The sequence below is a fragment of the Mangifera indica genome, chromosome 20 (genome assembly GCF_011075055.1).
Source record: "Mangifera indica cultivar Alphonso chromosome 20, CATAS_Mindica_2.1, whole genome shotgun sequence".
Lineage (NCBI taxonomy): Eukaryota > Viridiplantae > Streptophyta > Magnoliopsida > Sapindales > Anacardiaceae > Mangifera > Mangifera indica.
Genome location: NC_058156.1, coordinates 9,565,862 through 9,587,593, shown reverse-complemented (window position 1 = coordinate 9,587,593; position 21,732 = coordinate 9,565,862). Strand labels below are relative to the sequence as shown.

Below are 21,732 nucleotides of genomic sequence, written 5' to 3'. Positions count from 1 at the left end.
TTACGTAATAATATATATTTATTTATTTAAATTATATATAAATATATATACATATAAAATTATTATTTATTTTTTCCCTGTTATTGTTTGGAGGCTTGGAATATACGACGAACTTTCGTCGAAGTTTCGCATATATGTTAGACTTCGATTTCCAACTCAAAAATCGACTTGATTACTCAAAACCCATTCAATTCTATCTAATCAACTCAGAACATGCACCGAATTCCATGGATCTCGAACAAATTCACAACATTTTCCCGATTTTTATTTTGAATTATGATTGGAAACTTTAGAAAACATGTTTAATGGTGGCAATAAAGGGAAACATCAGCGATGAAGTGCAATGACGGAGGGAATACAATTGAGAAGGCAAATGAACTGGATAGGAAACTCGCGCGGTTGGTTGGGAGGGTGAATTTGTTAGGTTTGTTGTTGGATTTTTTGCCAGAAAGTTGACCTAAAACTGGGTTGAAATTTAAAAAATGGTGAATTGGATTAAAAGTTTGATGTACATGTGTAGTTATTATTATCATTTTTGCAATTATGTTGGTTATAATAGTTTAGTCCTTGAATTCTTGGTTACTTTGGTATACCCTAACCAGGGAAGAACATTCAATTTTGCATATTTGTTAGTAAATTAATATAATTACCAATTTTGTATCTTTATATTCGAATGTTCAGGAAAGATCCTCAGCCTGGCCAAGAATCTTCAAGTATCTGTCGATTCGCTCTCTCTGTCGAATACTTGTTAGCTTCACCTCTCATTATTTTGTCTTTATGTTATTGCATTATATTCTCTCAATTATCTTCTTTAGTTATTTTTAGCCTGTTTATTTGATTAGATTTTATATCTGAAGGATGTTTGATTTTTTTTAATTGCCCAGATGAAAGGAAAAATTGATTCATCGGTTCTTCTTTTGTTTTTGACATTGATATATGATAGAATATGCTTAGCTGAGCTTAATGCCGTAATATTTAGCCTTTTTTCTTTTGGGTATTTTGTGGTTTCTGAATGCGAAGAGAATTATTATCATAGGTTTTTTGTTCTGTTTGGTATGCTTGAAAAGGATTAAATATACGAAATACGCCAGCAATGTGTATCGTGTCCGATATCTTAACAGGCTATGTTGAGACCATATGCATGTGGCAAAGACTAGGGGTTAGTTGAGAGGTCAGGGTCAGTGGTTTGTGTTTATTACACATGAGAAATTCTTCATGCCTGCCAACCTTGTGAAAAAGCCATGAATTTCTTACTTCCCTAATGTTATAAGGTTTGACAGGAGCTCAAGTTTGTTAAGCAGATTTCAGGGATATATCAAGTTCCCTATAAGATTTCTCTATCATGGATTTGACATCCCTAAAAGGCTACTTGCTAGCTTTGCTTTTATCCTTTTTGCAATTCTGCATCATCAAGTCTACGTTGGAATTTGGCTGATAAGTGATTTATGCATAAGCAAATATTTCATTAGGTTGAATGAGTTCTTCAATTTCTAGATATTGTAGTTTTAATGATGTGTAATATAAATTAATTTTAGTACTGTGATGTAAAGCCTTCCATTATGACTATAATTTTTAGTGATGCACTATCTAATTCACAATGATATGAGTTTTCAAGCTAGATATGGATGTGCTTTGTCAGGGCAAAACTCTTGCTAAAATTATAACAGTAGAATTTATAAAGGTTATTTGAACTTTGGTTGGCTCACTTGCTTGCACTGAATTAAGAATCTTATTTCATCTTTTGTTTCTGCTTTTGGCCATGGTCATTTGATGCTTGAGTTTCTTTTAGTTTTGATCTTTATGAAATTTGCATCATATTGCTTGTTTTTGTATTGTAACAGTTGTTACAACTGCAGGAGACAAAGAGTTTCAAATGGAAGCAGCTAAACCCCCTGAGAGATTTTCTGCAGATTTTGTTATGGGAGGGGTGGCTGCAATAATGGCAGAGAGTTTGTTACTTTCTGGAGAAGTAACCAGGGCAATGTCATATGATACTTCCCTACGCAGGTATATGATTTCTCCTTTTATATCTTCCTTTATTTGATCCTATTTTTCTTAAGGGAGTTTGTTATCTCCATTGTATTCTCAACATTTGATTTGAAATATTGTCCCCTTTTCACTTGAGATGGGTGATGAGAAACTAGGTGATTAAATTTCTTACTGGATGGTCTTTGTTTCTTGAGCAGCATGTGTTTCTTGTCTTCATAGAAAAACCTCTGGATGTTCTGTCCTTCTTATGAGAATATGTAGTTGGGTCCAAATTTTAAATGCATGTTGTTAACGGAACAATGATTTTGTTAGAAGCTCAACATAGGAGCCTGATCTTGGTCCCTAATTCTTTTTTCTCTTAAGCATTTTCCATTCTCTTTAATTTTATTGTTCTCATAAATGTCTATAAAGTGGCATTGTGTATGAAAAGTCATATCTAGTCAATATTAGATTGTTTGGACTGAAGGTATTCATTTAAGATGATGTAATTTGATTCAGTGTTCAAAACTATATTTTCCTTATGACATCCATTGATTATTTCACCCATAAGTTGATGGAACATTATTAAACCTTTGCTTGTTGCAACTGTGTGGTGTTTTCAGCATCAGTAAAGTAGGTCATTGATTTTCCTCAAATAAATTCAGATATCAGATATACATCAGTTTTATCTATATTTGTATGCGATAATTTGTGTCAGAATGTAACTTTTTTTGTGTTACTGTTCAAAGGGCTTTTGTTTACTGATGCTATTTCACTTTATCCTGTTTTCAGAAGACCTGCTAAATCAAATTAAACAGGTTATAAACTAGCAAAAAAATGTCTATCTGTTATATGTGAAATTTCTGTGTTGCGTTTATTGGTTGCCTTTTATATGCTCCCCTGTATTTGCACCAGTAATTATTGTTTTCGACTTTATGAACTTTCCTTAACTTTGGTATCAACAGAAAAAACCGGTGATGTTGTGTTAATTTCCTCCAACCTGTCTATTATGCGATGCTTGGTAGATTGGTTATTTAATTTTCAATTTGGAGTGAAGCACTTTAAACATTCTGAAACCGATTCTCTTAAGATCAATCACATGACTCTTGTTAAATATGATCAGCTAAATTTTGGTCAAAGTGAACAAATGAGGAGATCTGGAAATATGGATTGCATGAGTTAATATCTTCTGCACCTTCTTATTAGAACTTTGATTTTCAGTTCAGTATTGGTTGATTGCATCTCTTTTATACATATTTGGTTCTTCCAAAATTTTGTCACTGAACAGATACCTGTTTGTCAATAGGCTTTCAATTTTGCACTCAAAGGTTAATTTAAAAACAGTTTTTACTGCTCAAAAGAGAAGGATGGTTACATAAAGCGGTTTACTGGAAACTTGGCTTCAGGGAGTGCTGCTGGAGCCACAACTTCTATGTTCTTATACCATTTGGATTATGCACATACTTGATTAGGCACTGATGCAAGGGAGTGCCCTATTAACGGACAATGACAGTTTAAAGGGCTACTGGATGTGTACCATAAAGCCTTGTCTACTGATGGCATAGCAGGCTTGTATCCAGGTTTTGGGGTTTCAGTCATTGGAATTTCCTTGTACCAAGGCATGTACTTTTGGGCTGTATGGCACACTGAAGCCTATCGTTTTGGTGGGGCCATTTGAGGTATCTCTCAATTCCTTTATTTGGAGCTTGAAACTGTGAGAGTGTGCATAGACTCCACCTTAGTATTTTAAGTCAAGCACTTTGATAATTGGCCAGATGATTTTGAACTTCCAGTTTGAGAACTCATTACAAGTTCTCATAGTCGTTTTGTTGGAAAAACAATCTTATTTAAAGTTAATTTTGCATCCTGGTAAATCTTTGCTGGCATACTCTTCCAGAACCCATACTACGAATTTCCAGCAAATATTTCCCTTGTTTGCAGGGTAATTTCTTTGTTACTTTTCTGTTGGGTTGGAGCATCACCAGCGTCTCAGGAGTCTGTGCCTATCCCTTTGATACTCTGCGATGGAGAATGATGCTTACTTCTGGATAACCGATGAAGTATCACAATATACCATGCATGCATAACATGAGATCATTCAAATTGAGGGTTTCAGGGTGCTGTTCCGAGGGGTTACTGCAAATGTGCTTCTTGGTGTGGCAGGGCTGGAGTGCTTGCAGGGTATGATCAACTTCATCGAATTGCATATACGTGGGGATATATCTTTGAGCCATATCAAAAGGCATTAAAGTGAATCCTGAACGTGGAAGCTGTAAACTAGTGTAGTTCATAATTGGTCATATCTAAAAGGGGGCTGAAAGTTTATGAAAGGTTTTAGAGCCATAGATAAAATGAGGGTAAAACAGGTTTGGAGCGGAGTGAGGAAGAAAATGTTCATTGATTGATATTGCTTCCTCCTAGAGTTGCCTTGACCAAAGGTTTTTTCAAGCACATTGCTTGTACAGTTGAAAGAATTGATTGATCTATTTGTAAAACAATTCATAAAATTATTGATTTTAATAAGGAAAATAATTTAAAATACTCAATTACATGATGACATATCATCCGTATATTAAAAAGTGTATGCACATCGTATTGTTCAAATTGCACTTGGATTCAATGCGTCTTTAGGTGAGTTCTTTTATAGAGAAAATAATAATAAAAGAGCAATGTTATATGTATACATTTTTTAGTATACAAGTGAATACAGGGATGATGTGTCATCATTTAATTAGTTGTTATTTAATCTTTAATTCAAATTCACTAAATTATATTATGACACTTCATTTATATACCTATTTGTGTATTAAAAAATATGTACACAGGTTTATTATTAAAAAACCTAGTTAATCTCTTTAATCACACAACTTAAATGCAGGATTATCTGTATTCAAAATAGAGAAATAGAATATGTAAAAGCTGAACATGACTTCTACAAGAGCCTTGTTGCAACATTGGGATAAAAAACCCTAAATTTATGGTCATTTTTCCATCTAAGTAATCCACAAATTGCACCTTTGATGCATAGAAGAACAGCCAAAGAAATGAATAAACTTGTAAGACATAAAACTAAGCCAAAAGCCAAAACTTTTTGTGACGTTTAGTGGTAATCAAGTAGCCTCCAAGCTTGTTGCTCTTCCTTCTCACAGCAATTGTCATGCATGAAGAATTTTGGATACAGTAATCCACAATTTCTCCCTTGGCGCTCTCGCTTGCCCATCTCTTCATCAATCTCCACACCATCCATTCCTTTCTTTGCCCAAGAACCAGCAACGAAACCTTCTGTTTCTTTGCTTCTTCCACAATTATTGGACCCTTTTCTTTCCCTTCCAGCATTATCAACTCAACTGCCACCTGCTCAAAATCACGTTTGGGTTAGACTGATGTGTCGAGTTTCGATCTTTTCTAATTATCTATGAGGGTTCATGCTAGAGACGGTAACGGGGCAAATATAAGTTGAATATTTTAATCTCTATCTCTATCCCTATCATTTCCCTGACATGAGGATGACAAGGAATCTTTGTCCTCTCACTTTAGAGAAAATTTCTCTCCTCTTCTCTTCTCTTCTCTATTCCCACGGAGAAAATTTTTCATACTTTCTCATTCTCATCCCCATTAGAAAAACAATAAAATATTTATTGAATGTTAAAATACATTTATAATAATTTAAAATTTTAAAGATAATTCAATATATTAGGTTTAGAAAATATTTAGGGGAAGGAATGAATCGGAGAAGAGGGAACTAAAGATTTATTTATTCTTATTTCCGTCATGTCCCTAATTATTGAGATTTTAATCATTTTCACCCTTATTCTCATTTTTATTAGGAAATCCCCCCCTCTAATAGGAATGAGTGGATGAAGATCTGGTTTCACTTGTTGAATCCCCATCTCTGATTCACGGAAGCTTCAATGAGAATTGTACATTGAAACTCTCGACTTTTGTTCAATTATTGTGGTTGCACCTATCCCATAGTTGACTTTGTTTCAACATGTTCTATGGAAAGAAACAACAGAAGAAGGCCCACGTTTCCTGCAAATGAAATTGACTTACCCCAGGCCTCTTGGTTTGGCAAGTATTTTTCATGGAATTAAGTTTTCCATAAGCTCTTATGTTAATCCTTCCATGAGATCCTTTACCTGCAGCAAGATGAAAAATTAATCATAAATCTTCCTTACAACCAAACTTTGAGCAATACTTTGCGTATCTATTATAAATATACAAATAAATATATATTTACGTGTGTTATCATTTGATTAAGTTTTGTTTTATCCTTAATTTAAAATCTTTCAATCACATGATGATACGCATCAAATATGAACTTATTTGTGTATTCAAAGTAAATAACATAGTTTTATTGCTGAACTTTTAGAGAAGAAAACTGTTGAAAATGAAACAAGCTGACCTTGCTTAATATAGAGAAGAAGAATGGTGTCATGGTTTTGAACAGTATGAGAAAGTGCCCATTCAAGAGCTCCTTTAGCATCGAGACTTGAATCAACCACCACCATGACCTTATTTCCAGTCCCTCCATTTTCTTCTTCATAGCTTCCACCATAGTCAATCTCTTCCCCGTCGCCCAAGAACTCAACTTTCTGATCGGTTTTGATCGAATTCGAAGCTCTTTTGCGTTGAAGCGAAGGTGAACAAACACGAACACGAACACGACCCACTGACCTACTGAGGGACAATTTGGGTGATCTGCTATGCGAACGACCCATCTTCTTTCTCTCAAAATTTGCTACAAACTCAACTCTGTATATACACACACACATACATACACATACATGCAGTCAGGTTAAAATCTGTGGGGACTCCTGTTGAAAGCCTCCCTTAAATTTGTTTGTCTTATTCTTACCAAAGTCATCCTGTTTGAAACTTTGAAGGCGAATTAATTAATGTTTTCACACGTTTGGCAGAAGCAAATTCTGAATAAAGTTGGTGCGCAGAATCCTGGGAACCATGATATTCTAATTACGTATCCTTTTTTGTATTAAAAATTTAGTTTTATATATAAAAAATTATATTATATTATAGGACTTTTAATAAAACATTAATAAAATAATAAAAAATTTTAATTAACTCATTATCATTTTATCATTATTTTTTCTGAAAAATAATCAATTTGTATACATTATCATACAATATATCTATTATATCATATTAATTCGATATACCTTATAATACGTATCGTGTATTATAGAATATTGATATCTATGCTAGAAACTATAATTTTTATGATTAGTTTGCTAATTATATCATTTTAAATTAATAAATCATGCTTAAGCATCTTGCTTGTTAGTCAAATAACTCCAAGGCAGAACATCTAGGGTGCGGTTCAAACTCATATAAAATTAATTTCTTCCAATCAAAGTGTAAAAGAAGATTAAGGAGATAAGGGCGGTTCAGTTTGTGAAGCATGAAGTTGAAGTTGAAGTTGACGTTGAAAACAGGCGTGACGGTGGCATATACCGTGCTTTATGAATAGAGAAACATAAAAAGGCCTTATTCCCACCCAAAGAATAGTGAAATTTCAAAGTTATACCTTTTAATTTTTAAAAATTTAAATATTAATTTATATGATAATTTTTGTTAAAAATTTTAGTTAGGATCAGGAGTAAAATTGTTATTTATTAAAAAAAATTTTAAAAATTAAAGTTTTATCAAATTTTTTTCTCTCAGGCTTAAAAACTCGTAATTTTCTTTTATTCAAAGTTTGAAAATTGATAATTTTCTCTTTTTATCTTTGACAAGGATCTGTTGTCTCTAGTGGGCGATTGTCCTCTCTCTCACCTTATCTCTTCCTCTTGGCCTCTCTCTCACCTTATCTCTTCCTCTTGGCCTCTCTCTGACCACTGATAAGCAAAAATTGTCTGAAAAACTAGACGATTTATGTCTGAAAATCTAGACGATTTTTGGACATCATCGTCAAGACAACTTTCATTTGGAAGATTTTCAGACGACTTTTGTTTAAATTTTCAGGTGATTTTTATTGATCAGTGGTCAAAGAGAGGCCAAGAGAGAGAGATAAGACAAGAGGGAGGACAACCGACAGCTAGAGATGACAAATCCTCATTGGAGAAAAAAAGAAAAAACTTTAGAAAAAAATTGTCGTAGAAATGTGAAATTTTCAAATTGAAGGAAAAAAAGTAATAAAAATTTAGTTTTTTAAATTTTCTTTTAAATGATGGTTGACTTTTAATTTTTATTAAAAAAATTTAAAAAAATTATCCCATAAATAAGTATTCAAATTTTTAAAATTAAAAAATATAAATTTAAGATTTCACTCTACCTTATATGTGAATAAGTATTTAGGCCAAATAAGAATATAAGTCCAACTGGCGCTGGTCCATTTATTATGTAGTTTGATTTCTTTGACTTCGTGCCAGCCATGGTTCCCACTTCCTACTTTATATTGTCCATTCTCAGTGAAAATTTTGTAAGTGAATAATTTTAAAACAAAAATTCAAGAGTAAATTTGGGGTAGATTCAAACTAAGTTTATGAGTATAATTAGAATAAACTCTATTTAAGCAAATTTGAATTTGATTTTAAGCTCAAATATAAAAGTTAAACATTTTGAAACTCGAGTTTAAATTCACGTTTTAGAATTATTCATCTCGTTAAGTTTGTGAATTTGAAAATTTTAAATATAAATAAAATAAAATGATATTATATTATCTAATATACATAAGAACAATATCATTTCAATCATTTTTTACGCAACTAATACACCAAACTCGAACTCGAGTACAACTTCCTTCAAACCCTGAGCTCAAACAACTTTGCTTTTAAATCCAACCCTAGTGTAAAATAATATTTAAAAAGAATAAAAAGTTTTAAGAAATTAAGTGATATAAATTATATAAATTTATCAATATAAATTAAAATAATAACATCTAAGTATATGATTTAAAGTTTAAAAAAAAAAGAAAAAAGCCATGGCCTCGTGTAATCACAGACTGCCTAATCACTTTATATTATGTAAGATTGGAAATTTGTTTTTCCGGGTAGTGGTTTTATAGGAAATTAGATAGCAAGATAAAGCTGGGTAGTTTTGAGATGATGGGTTGTGTTTTTTTAATCACAAAACGCCGTCGTCTCAATATGAAAGGTTTAGAGATTTTCATAACAAATTGGCAGTAAGACAAATTTTGAGAATGATATAAAATAAAATATTCCAGAGAAAATGTTAGTACTATTATTTTGTTCTAGAAATTTTTGTAGAGCCTTTGAAAAAGCTGAAAGAAGGGTAACTCCATGCAAAGAGGACCCCAAAAAATAGATATACTGACAAAATTATTACATTAACAGAGGTTAATATACTGTTATTAGGTTCTGCATTTGATTCTGTCCTGAATTTATTAAATATTACTGCATGTAGGGACACAGAAAGACCCCTTTGATGCCCAAATTTCTTCAACCCTTTTTACATCACCATTACTTATAGATGCTAAAGACAATACCTTTTCTTTGCTGATTATTTCTTCATTCATTAGGGTGGAGGAAGCATCCATGGGGGCAATACTGCATTCACTCGATATGGTGGAGTCTCATTTTCTTCTCCTCCATTGACCCCTCCTACTTGGTATGTGCCACTACATTCCCATTAAGGCAATTGTTTTCAATAAAACTATAAGGCATACTTTTGAGTATGTAGTATATACAAGTGATGCGTCATTATGTGATTAATTGATTTTAAATTAATGATAAAATAATGAATAGTATTATATATACAACTTTATGTAGAAACACTGACGTGTCATTATGTGATTTGATGGTTGAATATTAAAGTTAAAAATAACACTCAATCACATAGTGATATATCATTTGTTTACCTCATTGTATACTTAAAAGTGTGCATTCATACATCTCACGGGTTCAAGTTAAGAGATATTCTACTTGTGTTTTGTGAGAGTTGTGCTAACCTGTGGTTAAATGGCTGAATTAGGAGGTCAGAGGGTGAGTTGAGGCCTTCATTTTGCTGACTAAATTGTGCCTGTTCGACTAAGTTCTTCTCCTTCTCCTTCTCCTTCACCTGGTTTTGGTTCAAGTAAGTGTGAAGTGCACATGTTTACAACTTGGAAATGGCTCAGATTAATGAACGTTTTGAAATGGATTACCTTCTTTGTGAGTAAGTTGTTTTGCTCCTGGAGTAACTTGTCCTGCAAAAGAAAATATCAGTTAAGTAATCTATGATACGTTGTTCTCCTAGGAAGATAGCTCTTACCTTTTTCTGAAGATCCGAGATGGATTCAAACATGAGTTGATTCTGTATGAAAATGAAATCAAATTTTGATTAGAACTTCTTTTACAGGGGATATAAATATAACAATATTATGTACATCCAATTTTAGATATCAATTGATTATTAAGATGATATCTCATCATAAGATTAAATGTTATTTTATCTTTAATTAAAAATAACCAATCACGTAATGTTATCTAATTTGGGTACCCAATTGGGTATTCATAAAAACTCAGTTTTAAATATTGTATAAAATTCTTGAAAGGTCTTTTCATACTGATATTACCTTTCTGGAGCGTATGTGCTTAAGAGCAGAATCAAGCTGGTGCTCCAAACTTTGAAGCTCTTTGAGACTTAGAGAGTCCAGCTCTTGTCCCATGAAGTGGCTGCAAAAATCAAGAAATATATACTTTCTTGCTGTTTCTTTGGTTACTTATTTTATTAGAAACTTGCATGCGTTCATGTCCATACCTTTGATTTCTTTGTAAAATCTCCACCCTAGCTTTCAACTTTGCATATTCAAGAGTCCAGCTTCCCGGCTGCAAAACTCACAGGGTTCATGAAATAATAAAGTTAAGATACTAAGATACATGCTAAGAAAAAACCCACCAACAAAAAAAAAATGTATTTCAGATTGAGATAACTAAAGGAATTATTGGTTTGTTGTGCTAGTCGGAAGCTTTTGAATATGCATAAATGGAAACCTCAAGCAACAATAAGAAAGCATACTTAACAAATTCATGAATCTAAGATTAGCTTGGCTAAGTTAATAGATGGCTTACATTGTTTACATCATTCGTTTGAAGCTGCCTCTCAGAGTAGGAATACCTCTCATACCTTTCAAGGATCCTTTCCATGCTGATACACCAAAGAAACTATGGTTATCAGTGTAAGTACAGACTTCAGAATTAATATGAGCAACTTATAATTAATCACGCATGCATTAATTCAGGAGTACCTATATATAACACTTTAGAGTTCATACCATATTTGATCAGATTGGTAATAATTTTGAGGGTGCTACAGAAGTACATTTCCCTAATGACTGTTAAAATGTGATGCAAATACATCCAGCAAGGCACGTGGAAGAGTTAAATGCAAATTAATTTGCGGCCGAAGAAGACTAAGCACAAACTGATTTCTCCACCAATTAGCAACATGACCGACTCTGGGAAATTGATTTACTAATTCAGTTGCACCGCCCTTGCATTAGTATAAATAGGCTAGATTGCTTTCATTGTAAATTATCCCATCAATAAAAATTTCTCTTATATATTTGAGAGGAATTGAGAAGTAATCTAGCTCCCGTACTCTATTTGAGTTAATATAAATTTTTACTTTTATACTCTCGAGTTTAAAATTTTATTTCATTGTATTTTTCTAATAATAGTATCAGAGTTTGGTCTAAAACAATAAGTAATTTTTGTGTGATTATATGTATGTTTAAGAGTTATGTCAAAGGAGATTGGTTTTTAAGGAGTTCTAACTGGTATGAGTCATTTATCTATCCTTATCCCAGTGTCAATATTCATCGGTGACATATATGATTATTAGTGCATCAAGATAAGAACGTTTTTTCAATCCTAGAATTTATGAAATTTAGTCAAATTTGGGTTCAGTCTTCCAAAAGAGATATCCAACTTTTTGAAAGCTAAACAAAAGACATTGGAGGACAACCAAATGAAAGATTCAAGGGTTCTATTCATTTTGCAACAAATGCTACCAGATGATATATTCCTCGTAATCAACGGAGCTTTAAGTGCCAAAAAAACTTGGGATATCTTGTAGGAAGAATTTCATAGAAGTAAAAATGTACACTCTTCAAAATTACAAACTCTTAGAAGAGATTTTAAAAATATTACAATGAATGAGTCTAAGAGTGTGAATGTTTACTGTTCAAGATTTAACAAAATTAGTGAATCAGTTTAGAGTCTATGGAGAAAATATTTTTGATAGAAAAATTGTTGAGAAAATTTTGATTAGTGTCATTGAAAAATAAATGATTCTATAGTGACTATGATTAAAGAGTAAACAAGTTATATCTAAATTGTCAGTTATAAAATTGATAGGTTCTTTAGAGGCTTATAAAAAAAAGAATAAGTCATAGAAATGAGGGTTCGTTAGAGAGTGTTTTTCAATCCAAGTTTAGTATACACTCTCAAAAGTCAAAACCTAAGTAGAAGAAAATAAATGAAAATTCTTCAAGAGGGGAGAGTTTTAGAAACACGGATAATAGAAAATATCTATTTTGTGGAATTTGTAAAAGAACAAGTCATTTGGAGAAAGATTATTGGTTTTGTGAGAAGCCAAAGTGTCTAAATTGCAAAAAATTTGGGCATAAAGAAAAAGATTGCCACTTCAAAGTAAAGCATCAAGCTAATTACTCTGACAGGTAGGGAAGTGGGTGGAGTACTTTTATATGTTGGTCCATCAATATCCGATGTAAAGAAAGATAAGTGGCTCATTGACAGTGCACATAATTGGAGATGAAAGCATTTTCTATGATATTGATATATCAGTCAAATCACAAGTCAGACTAGACAGTAGAGCATTGTTGGAAGCAAAAGGGAAAGGAATGATTGCAGTAGAAACAAAGAAAGGCACGAGATTCATCCAAAATGTCATACTAGTTCCTAGTTTAAAGCACAATCTACTCAGGATGGGCCAAATGGTCCAAAATGGCTACAACCTCCACTTTGAAGGTGACATATGCATTATCTATGACAAAAATAATAAAAATCAGGAGATTGCAATAGTAAAGATGGAGCAACAAAACTTTCCTATGTAATGAAGATATGAACGTGAAGTAACTATGAAGACACAACATGATGACTCGTGGCTGTGGCATCGAAGGTTCAGTCATTTCCACTTTCATGGATTGAAGATTCTCCATTAGAAAAACATGATGATGAATTCACTTAATATTCAAGAAAAAGATGGTGTATGTAAAGTTTGTCTACTTGGAAAGCAACGATGTCAACTGTTTCCATTAGGGAGGGCATGGAGATCAAACAACTTATCGGAGTTAGTATATACAAATATATGTGATCCAATGAGAACTCTTGTCCACAGTGGAAACAAGTATTTCATTATGTTCATTGATGATCATTTAAAAATGACTTGGGTCTATTTTATTCGTAAAAAATTAAAAGTTTTTTAAGTATTCAAAAAATTCAAAAACTATATTGAGAAACAAAGTGGTCACTACATAAAGACACTGAGGAATGATCATGGCAAAGTATATATCTCCAAAAATTTTCTCTTCTATATTTGTGAGTGCTTTGAGGAGTGATCAAGCTCCCATGCTCCATTTGAGTTAAAAGAAATTTCTATTTCTATAGACTCTCTAGTTTAAAGTTTTATTCTATTTATTTTTCCTAACAATGTCAAATGAGCTTAATCTTTCTGCCATTGGCTTGGTTTTGTTTTTTTCATGTCAATGAAGATTTGCAAGTGAAGAGATAATTATTGGCTGGCTGCTACAAAATTAAATAAGTCTTTTGAGCATTAGCACCATGATGTGCTTTTCTTAGTATCAAAAAGCTACAATTATTTTTGGAACAAATGATTTTCACTCTAAACCCAGTTTCATTGAGTCAATCTTCTTTAGGACTAACTTGCTTCAGAAAATAAAAAAGCAATCAGATTTAAAACGAAGAAGCTTCTGTTTCTCTAGAAAGAATCAACAATATGTTTAAAGTTTTTTCAGGTCTCCCACATACTGGAGCCTTGATCAGTTGTACTGTTTTTAAGTTCTAAACCAAGAAAAGTGCTAGTAAATTCTGGAGCTCTACAGTGACAAATCAAATTGAAACTCTAGTTCTGCTCAATAAGTTAGTGCTACACTCAAAAACCCATATCCCTGGATTCTGCCCTTCCTTCAAAACAAAAGAGATCGGATTTTATTTCATTGTGTCATTATAGGATCGAAATGATTATATGCAACAAATATTGATATTCCTATTTACGAGCATTAAACAAGTATCTGTGTAACAAAATATATACATGAATGAATCTTCTCTACAAAGAACATTCTTACATTCAACCAATCTTGAAGTGCATGATATATATGAACTCACCTTACATTCAACCAATCATAAAATGTACACACATATATATATATATGACATATATGTGCACTTACCTTTTGGATAGTGAAAATGTATTGGTAGCACATTCATTTTTTCATTAGATAAAAAGAACCAAATAGAACACGGCATATAGCAAAGGAAAAGCATCAAAGGAGAATCATCTTTTGCACCAGCATGCACACATCACGATTCAAAACTGGGCACCTAAATTCATAGTAAATTATGAGAGTTTATTATAGAATGTGACTGTTATTCATTATTTGTCAAACCCAGATAACATCAAAAAGAGGTCAAAATAAGTTAAGAGTGCATTAGGCTTGGCTGAATTGAAGTATATATGGACTTAATTTGTTTTCATCTAAGTTTATATTTTCCATCTGGGTGCATTACATTCTCAAATTTGCAACCCTTTTTCAACTGTTTTCTCTTCAATAAACCACGCCGTTTCTTGCTTAATAAAATCATACAAATCATCTAATACATACTAAGCAATGACCATTGAAGCCTATATACATTAAAACAACACTAAAAGTTCGCTATGCTTTGATGATTGAATCTATTGCTTAAAGCTTTATAAACACTTGTTTTTCTGCAATAAAAAATTGTTTTTTTTGAATTGACCTACCTACCAATGACAAGAAAAAAAATGAAATAATGAAAAAGAGGACCAGTTAGATTTGTACCCTTTGTAGGAATATTTCAAGTAAAATACTAACAAAACATTTTTTATTCGTTTCTTTTATTATAATTATTTTACACTACTTTTTAGGATTATAACCAGAAAACTGGTTTCATAACATGTTTAACCCATTTTAATCAAAAGAATTTTCATAAATATGCTGCATCCAAATACGCAAAAGATCTTATAAATTATTGTTTGTAATACAAAAAACATTCAATTTTTTCATTAAAATGCTCTAAAACAATGATTTTATTTGTTACGCCCATAACTATAATATTCTATGATCATAATGATCTTCTCTCTTTCGGTTGAAATTTTATTTAAAATAGATTATATTATATGACTGGATGAATGTACAAATTATTAGATGCAGAGATAGGTATAGCTACAGGAAAAAAAAATATTTTGTTAAAAAAATAAAATATTAAAATACAGAGTTTAAACCGAACTTATGAACCATTAAACTTAATGTATACTCTAATGATTCAGAAAGATTAGTTAATGATAATAAATTTGAAGTTAATTCAATACTTCTGAACCATTGGATTACACCATATCCATAAACCAAAATCTTCTAGACAAGGCCGCAGGACTATTTCTCATCCAAGCTTAAATGAGTTCTCAGAGTCACACTCGCGGGGGGTTTGAAAAGCCCAAAGTCTCATTCATCATTTTAAAATTTTAGTTATGATTAGAAATAAAATTGTTATTTAACAAAAAAAAATTTTAAAAACAAAGTTTTATTACATTTACCCCTCTCAGTTTGAAAATCTCACAATTCTCCTACAAAATTTGAAAAATTAATATTTTTCCCATAGGGTTTGCAAATCGTCATCAAAGACGGCAAACTTCATCATCTCTGGCCGCGTTGGCTCTCCCTTCTGGCTTATCTTTCCTTGCTAATCAAATCCCAACCATTGGCGAAACTGATTTTCTCTAACGAAGATGAAATCATCTTTATCAAAGTGTTTCGTCCTCGTTTTAGACGAAGCGACTGTCAGAGGTCTCAAATGTCCATCTCATCTTCATCTAAGACCTCAGACCATCATCTTCGTCTTGAACAAAGACAGAAGAAATCGATTTCATCAGTGCATACGATTTAATCGATAGGGACAAATAAACTGGGAGAGACAATCAATGCGGTCGGAAACGACCATCTCTGACAACGGTTTGCAAACCTTAGGAAAAAATATTGATTTTTCAAACTTTGGATAAGAGAAATTTTGAGATTTTTAAATTGAGGAGGATAAATGTAATAAAACTTTCGTTTTAAATTTTTTTTTATTAAATAAAGGTATTTCTTTTAACCTTAACTGAGATTTTAGACAAATGGATGAGATTTAAGGCTTTTTAAACTTACAGGTCTGATTTTGAAAACGCATCTAAACTTGGGTGGAAATAGTCCTTTGGCCTTTAGACAAATTTAAGTTCCAATGGCATGATCTTTTTATTAAGTATGCTTCCTAGCTAGTCTTAAATGGTAATAGCTTCATAGAAAATTATGATATACAACTTTTAATTAACACAAAAAAAAAGAAAATGGGTATAAAGAGTATAAAATTTTATTGTAAGTAATCTACCAGGAATAGATTCTGAAAAACTATGTTATACAATGATATCAGAGATTATGTAATTAATTAATTAATACAGGCAACACTTTGCTGTATGGACACGTGACACTAAATCAACAAATTATAAATTACCATATATAAGATCTATATATATTCTGGCTCCTAGCTAAAGGACTATAAAGAGTTGCACTTTCTCTATATGCGTTGAAGTGACAAGAAATTTGTGGATATAAAAGAAGATTAGACATGAATCTGCAGTGACGAATTTGTCGGTGCAGTGCAGGGACGTAACTGACAAATCTTGAACATCTTAACCTTTGACCAGGCTTTTGAAGTAGTTGAAACTTAAAAGCAAATAGTACAAAAGAGAAAAAGAACAGTACTGAAAATGCACACACATCTAAACTAAAGCAAAACAGTACTCAAACTACTGAACTGTGAATACGAAGAAGATAGGCTGGAAGAGCATTAAAAATTATTTTTATTATTTTAGTTTATTTATAAATAATAATTTTGTACAAATAATATAAAAATAATTTAATTAATATTTTTATTTTAATTATTAAAATAATCTTAATTTTATTATAATTATATTTTTATTTATTATTTTAAAAAATAATCTCATTTTTAATAAATATAACAAATAATATAAAAATATTTTAAAATAATTATATTTAAAGAAACTTAAATAAAATAATATACTGATATTTTTTTATTATGTCTAACTAAACACAATAATTATTTATATCTATCTTATTCTACTAAATTTTATCAAATATAATAATAATTTATATAAAATAATTTATTTTTAAAATAATCTTTTAATTTTAATAATACAATATTTCCTAAACTAAACCATCCTGGATGGTAGATCAAAATCAAGTGTGTGTGTTTTTCTGTATATTAGTTAAACAGAAAAAGCTCAGTGAGAGATGATAGGAGAAGAAGAATCAGAAGCACACATTTGGTTGGAGAAAGATGTGTAGAACTGTAGATAGTGGTATGAGTTATTATACCTAGACCGCCTATCACTTCAGTTAACTTTTTGAAATATCTTCTGCAGTAATAATAATTTATTTATATAAATAAATAAATAAATGTATACTATTTCTATTGATTTTTATATTATTTCTTTAGGATAACCATAATAAAAATAAAAAATAAATAAAATTAATTATATGTATAATTCAATTCAAATTATAAAATTAAATTGATTCATTTAAAAATTATGATTTAGTTTATAAAATAGTTTAGTTTAGGTTAAAAAATTTTTATCTTTTTTTTTTTCATTTTAGGTTATAATTTATGTGATTTTCAAACCAAACCAAACCCAAACCGTATCTTTTTAAAATATATATATATATATATATATAAAAGTATATTTGATAAAAGTTTTTAATAAAGAATTAGATGTACAACTTGTTTTCTTCATATTTTCTTTATATGTATATTGTATATATTTCATATTTATTTTATATGTTCATATTATGTTCTAGAAAACTACAATTCAATTAATTTTGTTAAATTATATATATTTAGAAGTGTATAAATTCAATAGGTTCAAACCGTAATCTAAACTAGACCAAATCATATTTTTTCAGATTGGTTTAGTTTAGTCTAAAACCTAAAATAGTCTTGTTTGGTTTAGAAAATTATCAAACCGTTTTTTTAGTTTATTTTGAAAAAACTTTCAAGTCGCACCAAACCAAACCTTGTACACCCCTAGATGAAATAATAAAGTCTTTTTTATCTTGAATATTTTGACTGGAATCATGAATACCCTTTTCCCATTAAAAACTCAATATACCTATGTTTTAATATAAATATTTTAAGAGCAATAATATGCGTACCGATTTTAGATATATAAATATGTACACACTTACATATGTCATCATATGATTAGATGTTATTTTATTTTTAATTCAAAATCACTCAATCACGTGATGAAACATATAAATGTGTAGACATTTATATATATACCCAAAGTGAATACACATAATTTTATTGATATTTTAAGTTCAATCTTGAGAAAAACAAAGCAAGCAATATGTATGATTTTCAAAATTAATAATAAAATAGAAAGTAACATATTTATAAAAACAGTAAAATAATACACGAGAAATAAAGGATACATAATGTTGAGTAGAGAAAGCATAAGCATATGCAAACTAGTGTTATGAAAAATGAGTAGAAGAAATTTAAAACAAAAAAAAAAAAACTATATGCAAAATAAGATGATAATATTTTTATCTTTAGACTCAAGGTTGAAACTTGAAAGAGACTATAGAATGCTATAGAACTTATAAATGAAGTAATCAAATACAATCACAAGCATTTATCAAAGTACTATTTTCATATAAATGTGTGTAATTTATACCATAACTTGTGTGCAAAAAAAAAAAAAAAAAACCCATGAATTTTAACCCTAGAAAATTAAATAATTATTAATTTCTAAAATGAGTTTTTAATATGATAGTGGGTTATGAATTAATTTTTTAATTTTATCTATTTGACTTGAAAACAATGACAATAAAGCATTAAATTTATCAAATTCCTGAAAATTAATGAGAAAAGGTGTATTTTTTTTAAGGCTTGTACTCCTAATAAGTTGACAAATCGATTTGAAATTACTTGTAAAGAAACTAAAATATTATGGATTAATAGGGAATTAAACAATGAGAACAAAATAAATGTGTTTTTGTTGATGTTTCACAATTTGGAGGAGTAGGAGGAGTGTACTGGGGAGTGGTAGTAAAGGGTCTGTGGGGAGCAAAAAGAGGGCATGGACGTATAAAAAATACAATATTTAATACTTGTAGTAGTCTTGTACGATGCAATATTGCAAACTATTAATTTCTCAGGATATGTAGAGTAAGAAAGTCAAGAAATTTAAAGGCTTAATATTTCAATTAATGGGTTCTGGCTAGAAAAAGAAATGACCTAAATCTATTGATTAATAGAGTCCAACCAGAAAATATCTTAAGGCCCCCAATTAGAGAAGGCTTCAGCCAGCCATCCCTAAAAATGACACTTTTCTAGACTGGTGTGCCTATGCTTAATTTTCTACACTAAATTTTTTTATTACTGGTTGTAAGAAAAGTAAAAATTATATCCCAACTTGGACGAGGGTGAAGTGTTCTTATCACAATTCATTTTTATCTATATTTATAAAACTTCAAGTGGGAATTTAATTAATGATAGAAAAACCAAAACAAAATTTTACTCGGCAAATCTGAGCTCCTACTCAAGTTTGGGCTTTTCAGTGAGATAATAAATAATTCAGACTAACATTTTATTTAATTATAACAAATATAATTAAATTCAAATTTATTTACACAATCACGCTACGGCTACGCTGATTCTTCCCCCTTGGGCCGTGCATGAAAGAAGACAAACAAACAATAGTGAAAATCCTAAAAAAATCAAACGCCGAAATCGTTCATTTTCTTGCCAGCCAAACATGAACTAAAGTTTCTAAGTGCTCAGTGTTAAATGAATTTGATAATAGAGAAAGAAACGTGAATGAAAAAACAAGAAAAAATTGAAAGAAATCAAACAAATGAAAATGATTAGATCGTACCAGGAATCAGTGGAGTATTCGAAGAGTTTTCCCTTGGTGGAGAAGACGATCAACGCGACTTCAGCATCGCAAAGCACGGAGATCTCATGAGCCTTCTTCAACAACCCCGACCTCCGCTTCGAAAACGTGACTTGTCTATTGATCTTGTTCTCTATTCTCTTGAGCTGAACCCTACCCCTCCCCATAACCACGACGAAACAAATAAGATTCAGCTGAAACGAGAAATAAATGGTAAAAGAGGCAAAGAATATGAAGTGTATCTTTGTCTCTGTGTTATCTTCTACCAATCTTTGCTTAATGAAGCAAAAGATACAATTGCTTTTGAAGGCGTTGGCTTATACACAGAAGGAGAAAGACGAAAGGGAGAAAATTTTATATATAGAGAAAGAAAGCGTGCTATATATATAGAAAAAGCTCGGAATTTCATTGGGAAACGAATCTGGGTTTGATGTTGGAAAATGGCGGTTTTGCAAAACCAGACTGGTTTCGTCGAATGCGCTGTCGATTGTTCATTGCCTGCTCCATTTTAGACCACATAGGCTACCTAGAATTTCCGTACATTTTTTAAAATTTTTTTGATTTTCCATTAAGGACAACAGCTTTCTATTTTCTCCCCCAACTCCACCTCCACCTACTTCTACAGTCTCTATATGGAACAACAGCCCCGGCATAGTGACATTCATTTTAACCCCAATATTTTAGTTTATTCATTTTCAGTCCAATTTAATGTTTTAGCGATGCTCTACTCCCGGTTAATAATGTTACTTATAAAATACGTTTTGATAATATTTAATTATTAAAAATAAAAAATTATTATATTAAAAATTATTAAATATAAATTATTATTATTATATTTGATAAAAATTAATAGATATAAGTGAGTATAAATAATTAGTGTTTGATTAAGTGTAATAAAAAATATTAAGATATTATTTTATTTAAATATTATTAATATAATTATTCAAAAATATTATATATATATTTTTATTATATTAATTAAAAATAAAAATATTTTAATATTAAAAAATTAACCAAAAAATATAATTATGATAAAATTAATATTATTTTAATAATTTTTTAATATCTCAAATCTAAGTAGACAAAAAAATAAATGAGATAAACATTAAGAGTTGAACTTGATTGTTACCATATCTTAGCGATGGGCCTTCTCTGGCATGGTGAGGTTTAATAATTTTTTCAAATTAAATTAAAAAACAATTTTAAAAAATTTAAATTAAATTAAATTATTTTATCTTTTGAATAAAATAAAATAAAATTAAAAAATACAATTTAAATTATAGCATATAAAATGAATATATATATTTATAATAAACATATAAAAATGACAAAATATATATAAAAAACAAGTAATATACCTAATTATCTATCGAAATTTTTTGTCAAATATGATTTTTTATATATAAATAAATATTATTTATAGTTTAGCTCGTTTTAAAAATCCTTCAAACTACAACTTAAATCATAATTTTTTTTATTAACTAAATTAAACTATAATTTTTAAATGATTTGAATCAAATTATGTAAAGTTTTATATTAATAAAAGAATAATATTATATATAATTTATATATAAT

At 30.3% G+C, this 21,732-nt stretch overlaps 3 protein-coding genes across 14 annotated transcripts; 1 reads left to right on the top strand and 2 right to left on the bottom strand.

The window, feature by feature from the left end:
* Positions 1 to 80: 80 nt before the first annotated feature.
* LOC123204622 lies at positions 81 to 4,502 on the top strand. Of its 11 annotated transcripts, XR_006499586.1 has the most exons (5): positions 81 to 424; positions 682 to 747; positions 1,842 to 2,007; positions 3,275 to 3,647; positions 3,910 to 4,502. XR_006499586.1 is itself a non-coding variant. In XM_044621383.1 (4 exons), the coding sequence occupies exons 1-4, from the start codon at positions 334 to 336 to the stop codon at positions 3,345 to 3,347; spliced, it is 396 nt and encodes a 131-aa protein (XP_044477318.1). In that variant the 5' UTR covers positions 81 to 333; the 3' UTR covers positions 3,348 to 4,502. The 11 variants fall into 11 exon arrangements, 5 of the variants coding, with proteins under 5 accessions (XP_044477318.1, XP_044477320.1, XP_044477319.1 ...); XM_044621383.1 differs by having other exon boundaries at positions 3,275 to 4,502; XR_006499591.1 differs by having other exon boundaries at positions 682 to 713; positions 1,857 to 2,007; positions 3,275 to 4,502.
* A 334-nt stretch (positions 4,503 to 4,836) lies between these two features.
* Positions 4,837 to 7,007, bottom strand: LOC123204209. Its single transcript, XM_044620802.1, has 3 exons — positions 6,374 to 7,007; positions 6,022 to 6,107; positions 4,837 to 5,322 (listed from the first exon to the last, which is right to left on the bottom strand). Exons 1-3 carry the CDS (start codon positions 6,741 to 6,743, stop codon positions 5,038 to 5,040), a joined length of 741 nt encoding a protein of 246 aa, XP_044476737.1. The 5' UTR covers positions 6,744 to 7,007; the 3' UTR covers positions 4,837 to 5,037.
* Positions 7,008 to 9,255: 2,248 nt separating this feature from the next.
* LOC123204547 (truncated transcription factor CAULIFLOWER A-like) lies at positions 9,256 to 20,519 on the bottom strand. 2 transcript variants are annotated; one of them, XM_044621270.1, is made up of 8 exons: positions 20,140 to 20,519; positions 10,998 to 11,073; positions 10,687 to 10,754; positions 10,502 to 10,601; positions 10,198 to 10,239; positions 10,091 to 10,132; positions 9,896 to 10,005; positions 9,256 to 9,565 (listed from the first exon to the last, which is right to left on the bottom strand). In XM_044621270.1, the coding sequence occupies exons 1-8, from the start codon at positions 20,322 to 20,324 to the stop codon at positions 9,463 to 9,465; spliced, it is 726 nt and encodes a 241-aa protein (XP_044477205.1). In that variant the 5' UTR covers positions 20,325 to 20,519; the 3' UTR covers positions 9,256 to 9,462. The 2 variants fall into 2 exon arrangements, with proteins under 2 accessions (XP_044477205.1, XP_044477206.1); XM_044621271.1 differs by having other exon boundaries at positions 9,896 to 9,999; positions 20,140 to 20,517.
* Positions 20,520 to 21,732: the final 1,213 nt, after the last annotated feature.